Source organism: Sapajus apella, unplaced genomic scaffold (genome assembly GCF_009761245.1).
Source record: "Sapajus apella isolate SASKATOON/1434 unplaced genomic scaffold, GSC_monkey_1.0 scaffold6, whole genome shotgun sequence".
NCBI classification, from domain to species: Eukaryota; Metazoa; Chordata; class Mammalia; order Primates; family Cebidae; genus Sapajus; species Sapajus apella.
The window spans coordinates 69485867-69491866 of NW_022436946.1; the positions used below are offsets into that span (position 1 = coordinate 69485867).

The window sequence follows — 6000 nt, forward strand, 5'->3', positions numbered from 1 at the left end:
GGAGCAAGTTATGTCTTACGTGAATGCTGGCAGGCAGAGAGAGAGAGAGAGAACTTGTTCAGATGAATTTGTTCATCTGAACTTGTTCAGAGAGAACTTGATCTGATGAATTTAAATTCTCGTGAGACTCATTCACTATCACGAGAAAAGCACAGGTAAGACCCACCCCCATAATTCAATCACTTCCCACTAGGTTCCTTGCACAACACATGGGAATTGTAGGAGTTACAACTCAAGATGAGATTTGACTGGGGACACAGCCAAACCACTATCTTCCTGATATTAGGAACAGATATCAGTCACTAGGAGGACTTAAGAGCTAGGGGTGCTGCTGTGAATCTCTAGGCAGGTAAAGGAATAGACCTTGTAAGTCAAATGAAAACCAAAATCTCAAACAAAGCTTTTACTGAGCACCAGAAACTGGCAATATAAGCACCTTACACTGAGATCATTCCTTGTGCTACTGAAACAGAGCCTCCTCAGAGGCCAGCAGGATTACAGACTACAAAACCTCATTTCCTGGTCCTATCAAAACACTTGAATGCTGGGTCAGAGGGAAAGGCCTGTCCTACAGAAAATAATATAAAAGTAAATTATTTACTGTAAATGGATAAAACATGTATATTAATACAATATATCAAAGCTTAGGGTGACAAAATTTTTTAAATTCTGAAAATGTAAGAGCCATGAAAGCTGCTGTATTTGGGCTGCAGATTTAGGGTGATAAGAAAATTAATAAAAACATTTCTTACTTTTCAAGCTCGATTTTCTTTTTTTATTTGAAAGGTCATTTCTAACAGCCAGTCTTCTGGAATGGAACTATCTATAATTTCACTTCATGCCCTTGATGAAAAGGGCCAGATTCTGTGCAAACCTGAATTATCTAGAGGCACTAGGGAGGAACATGTATTTTTCTCCATAGGGGGAGACCCTGGCCAGTGTTTTCTATTTTAAAACCATTCTTCTATTGCCAGGAGACATGTACACTTTGTTCTAGTTCTATGAGAGAAATATTTGCCCTAAAATATCTACAGAAAACTCGTGGTTTGAACTGGTTATCTTTCCCCAGTGTCCCCATGTGCCACCTGGTCTCAGGCCCCTGGAAGCTAGCCAGGACTGAAGCATTGTGTGGAGGAGGGACCATGGTCACACGCTGTGCATGTGCTGCTCATGGGGACTGCTGGACCACATGAGGCAGGAGAAAAATAGTTTCCTAGGGGACTCTTTGGCTAATAATGTCTGTGAAAATTTTTAAACTTTGGGAGCTAACAGTAGACATTTTAGCATTATAATTATGTTCTCAATAAAAACCTCTAGAGACAAATGAGCCCAGCATCTGGTCAGGCAAGAGATTCTCACCTTGAGCTGGCAATGGAGAGAATAAAAGTAGGAAGAAGCTTGGCAACAGAACTCGAAATCGACATCAGAAGTGGAAGGATTTGAAAGTGATTTTGAAATACTTCACAGGCAGCAGTCTTCATTACCAGTTGGACTTTGCTAGTGATTGTGCTATGATTTCTAGACTGTTAGGAAGGCCAGTGCAACTGAATTCATTGAGTCCTTTGGCCATGGGCCTGAGTCATTCCTCTTGCTGCTGTGCTGTGATAAAGGGAAGAACAGACACATTGGAGATAGAAGCTTAGACCTGTTCCAGGAGAACTCTTCTGGACCGGGGAATAAGGAGTCGGCTTTTCGGTCTCACCTGCGGTTCCCTTGTGAACTCAGGGTGAAAATAGTTATGAAGTGCAGAGATCTTTATAAGCTGTTACCTGCTGCTGAAAATAGGATGAAATACTTTTTAATGACCGAAGCCATGTGAAAATGGATAGTTGTCTTTGTTTGTTTCTTTGTGTTTCTTTTGGTGCTGACAGTTGTCTTTTTTAGTATTTGTGTAATTTATATTATCTTTGCAGAAACCTGCTCCACCAAAACCTGAACCCAAACCAAGAAAAACATCTGTTAAGGTAAGAAATGCTGTTTCCTACTCTTGGCTTTTTAAACAATGAATAAATTATAATTCCCTACCTCAGAATTATTAAGGAAAAGCCATATTTAATGATCCAAGCTAAAATGTACTGACCAGAAAACCGTTATCAGTGTTATGGGCCTTCTTAAAAGGAATAAAGCACAGTTTCTGTGTTAATAGGAGTGTGCTTTTCATTTGGTCAGTGAGGCACAGGAAGTCAGAGATGTTGCTCTGAGAAGCCTTACGTCTGAAGGGGATTTGGCAGCAGCCTTGTGAACATGCGGTTCACATGGCATGCAGTGGGGTGAGTTTCGGCCCTTGCAGTACTGCCTCACTGTGGGAGGAGTTCGGGAAGGGGCTCTGACTTCATCTAACTGGATTTCGCAGGCCAGTCTGAGGTCTAATAATAATAATAAAATAATGCCAGTAAGTAATACTAGCATTTATAAGGCCTTTATACTATGGCAGATATGGTTGATTGCTTTACTCATATGACCCTCACATCAGCTTTATGGAAGTACATACAAATATCCTGTTTTGCAGATGAGGAAACTGAAGTACAGATTTATTAGGGAACTTACCCAAAATGGCTTTTCTGCACTCTGCCCTTTGGTATTGTCTCATGTAAATTGTTTAAAAGTTATGTGTGTCGTGGCGTGAATAGGTGATTCCAGAAACAGAACTTATTTTTGTTGTTAGGTCTTAAAATTAGGAACTTTTCTTCATCTGGGCTTCATTTCCTGACACCTTCCCAGCTTTCTAGTCATGCAAGCCATGTGAGGGGTTTCCTTGGAAAGCAGCAGCAGAGCCACCCCCTGGCTAGGTTCTTCCCATCTCTGCCTCATCTTTCCCCAAGTCCTGCTGCTGCTCTCTCCATGGCAGAACCACTTCTCCCCTTACTGGAGGGAGATCCACTGAACAAATCCAAAGCTAGGAGAGGAATCACAGATTGTGTTTTCCACAGAAGAGAAAGCACAGTGGACTTTCTATGCAACCTGTTACCACATTTTCACAGAGATTCATATCTGTGCTGTGTAACTTAGTTGAAACCCAGCAAAATTGGGTTCCCATGTCTCCATAAAGGCCACCACAGTGGTGACGGTTGTGCTTCACCTTTGTGTTTGGACAGAGGCTGATTGATTTTAGCCAACATCACACTGTTTCTAACATTCTCTTTCCCTGTGTTTTGATCCTCTGTTAGAAAGAACCTGGAGCAAAGATTAGCAGAGGTGCTAAAGGGAAGAAGGAGGAAAAGCAGGAAGCTGGAAAGGAAGGTACTGCACCATCTGAAAATGGTGAAACTAAAGCTGAAGAGGTACTTTCCATAAATACCTCCCACTGATTGAATCAGTGTCTTTAAAGAAATTTCTCAATCCTTCAGCCGGTGATAGCTCGTTCTTAATGTCTCTTTTTATTGCCTGTAATGTTATTGCAGATTCACATCTCTCGCTCAACTGTTAATGTCTCAACCTCCAGAGGTACCCCACCCAGCACACTGTCAGTAAAGGGGCAGATTGAAACAGGGAGAGTCAAGGGTACAGTAGAAAATTCTGCATGTTTGCAGTGACTAGAATCAGATAGTAGTGATGTGGTCTTTTTTTTCCTTAATTATGATGATGAAGAGTGGGAGCTTCCAGGTAAGGCTTCTGTGGTTGTTTGAAAAGCAGAAAGCAATAAACACAACCAATTGTTTGTGTGATATGTTCCTGCCTTGCCTCTTTTTCACCCAGAGTTGAAATAGGTTTTGCAGTAAAGCTGGGAGGAAAAAAAAAGAAAACAAATGTTCAAAACTGTGTGTGTTGGTGGGTGGAATTTCCTTTTCTTGTAGTAGTTTTAGTAGTAACTATATATTTTTTTCCTTTCTTTTTCACAGGCACAGAAAACTGAATCTGTAGATAACAAGGGAGAATGAATTGTCATGAAAAATTGGGGTTGATTTTATGTATCTCTTGGGACAACTTTTAAAAGCTATTTTTACCAAGTATTTTGTAAATGCTAATTTTTTAGGACTCTACTAGTTGACATACAAAAATATATAAGGATGGACAGTTTACACTCTCATAGTCATGCTTTTTGGAAATTTACATCATCCTCAAGTAAAATAAATACCAGTTTAATATTGGAAGCTGTGTGTAAGATTGATTCAGCATTCCATGCACTTGCTTTAAAACTTAGTCCTGTGCATACTGTAGTGTTTTTACTGTGCATATTTGAAATTTTCATGCAGTTTTTCTAGAGCAATAATCAGTGGTGCTTTTGTACCTAGGTTTTATGTGATTTTAATGAAACATGGATAGTTGTGGCCACCTGCTGACTATTTGTGGTTTAAAATAAAAGGTTTTCTTGTCTGCAAAATATCTGACTCTTAGTATCTTTACTGCATTTTGGGAGTGTTTCATTTTACTGTTGCAGAAGATAAAAAGAATTTTGATAGACCTTGCCATAGCGCTATCTCCAATAAGTCAAATAAGATTGTTTCTTAATTTTCTGGCCTTTAACATTGCTACTATTTTAATAAAATCATTTATGAATGCTAATGTAGAAGAATTACATCTAATTCACTTTATACCAGAAGTGGCCAGCAATGATTACTGTGTCATAAAACTTCATAAAGCATTAATTTTATAAGTCCTTATAAACAGGATATAGTTCTGCTAAATCAAAGCTAGAAAAAAAAAAAAAAACCATAAACCAGGGCTCTACTTTGAGAATCTCCCACTTTCAAAATAATAAATACTAAGTCACATTTGTACAAAATACTTTCCCATTCAGTTGAGGACTTAACAGCTTTGAAAGTGTTTTACCCAACATGAGCATGTTTCAGCCTTTTATCAGTTTGAGAATGGAGCTGGCACAGGTATTATTAGAGCTCCTTTCTAGGATATGAAATAGGGATGTGGAGTGTATTTGACTTATTGGAAGGAGAAAATCCAGGCTGGAGTCTTTTGAATTTTAAATAGTGTCTTTATGTCTATGAAAGGACATAGCAGCACTAGGAACAGGTAAGTTATTTTATACATGTAATTTTTTGTTGTTTGCCACCTGAGAAGTTTGGTAACTGCATGAGCACCCCAGGAAAGCTGAATTCTGGGCATTTGGCTTAAATGAAGACTTTGATCTTTTAAGATGGCTAGTAGTGCCTGTGCTGCTCAGGGACTCCTGAAAAGAAGCTGTTGTTCCTTTGGGCTGTAGATGCTTTTATGTTGTGCTTATCAACAAAGACAAAGTTCCTCCTCCAGATCATATTTTGGGGCTAAGGAACTTAAATTTGTCTCGTCCCAAGTCTGTCATTAGTTGACTGCATATATCTACTATATTATATACAGAATAATCTTGTTCATAGTTTACTTGGCTTCTGAGCATGAAACATACCTTAATTCATGACTTTTAGACGTGCTAAAAACCACCTCAAAGAAAAGTATCTGGTATCCAGTGAATACTTTACACAAATATTTTCAGTATACCGTTAGTACTCAGTTGAAGTATATTGCTGACTGGTTTCCAGTCCAGAAGTGAACCATAAATTCAGTAGGTTTGCTTTTTAAAAAATTATATAAGTGATACCAGTACATTTTTAATTTAAAAAAGACCAGATACTACAACAATACATAAACCAAAAAGTCAAAATCTTTTTTCCTCCCATTTCTACATCCCAGAGGTAATCACTACACACAGTTTTATCTTTCTCGTGTCTGTGTGTGTGTGTATGTGTGTGTGTGTGTGTGTGTGTGTGTGTGCGTGTGTTATGGTTGGGATTATATATACACCCATACATATGTATATATAATTTTTAGAAGAAGGAATCACTATCTTGCTTTGAATTTATTCAATAATCTGTAGTTGGAGAAACAGATCATTTCCAATATTACAGTGCTGCCAATGATACTGCAATAAACATGCTTGTATACAAAGCGTTGCCTACATATGTATTTCTTCTGCTCAACCAAGTAATTTCCCAGAGGTGTAATATCTGAGTCAAAGGGAATTTGACATTTTGACTGCCACCCAAAAAGATACACCAATTTCCAATTCCA

The 6000-nt window shown here is 38.5% G+C and overlaps 1 protein-coding gene across 7 annotated transcripts in view; it reads left to right on the forward strand.

Moving 5' to 3' along the window:
* Positions 1-4321, forward strand: part of HMGN3 (high mobility group nucleosomal binding domain 3) — a 29644-nt gene extending 25323 nt beyond the window's left edge. Inside the window, exons 4-7 of one of the 7 annotated variants that reach the window (XM_032275453.1) lie at positions 1914-1964; positions 3168-3281; positions 3402-3501; positions 3840-4321. In XM_032275453.1, the coding sequence (XP_032131344.1) occupies positions 1914-1964; positions 3168-3281; positions 3402-3501; positions 3840-3853 (279 nt within the window). In that variant the 3' untranslated portion in view covers positions 3854-4321. Of the gene's footprint in view, positions 1-1913; positions 1965-3167; positions 3727-3839 lie in introns of those variants that run through there. The other 6 variants (XM_032275454.1, XR_004268007.1, XM_032275455.1 and 3 more) reach the window with 6 other exon arrangements.
* The last annotated feature ends 1679 nt before the right edge of the window (positions 4322-6000 follow it).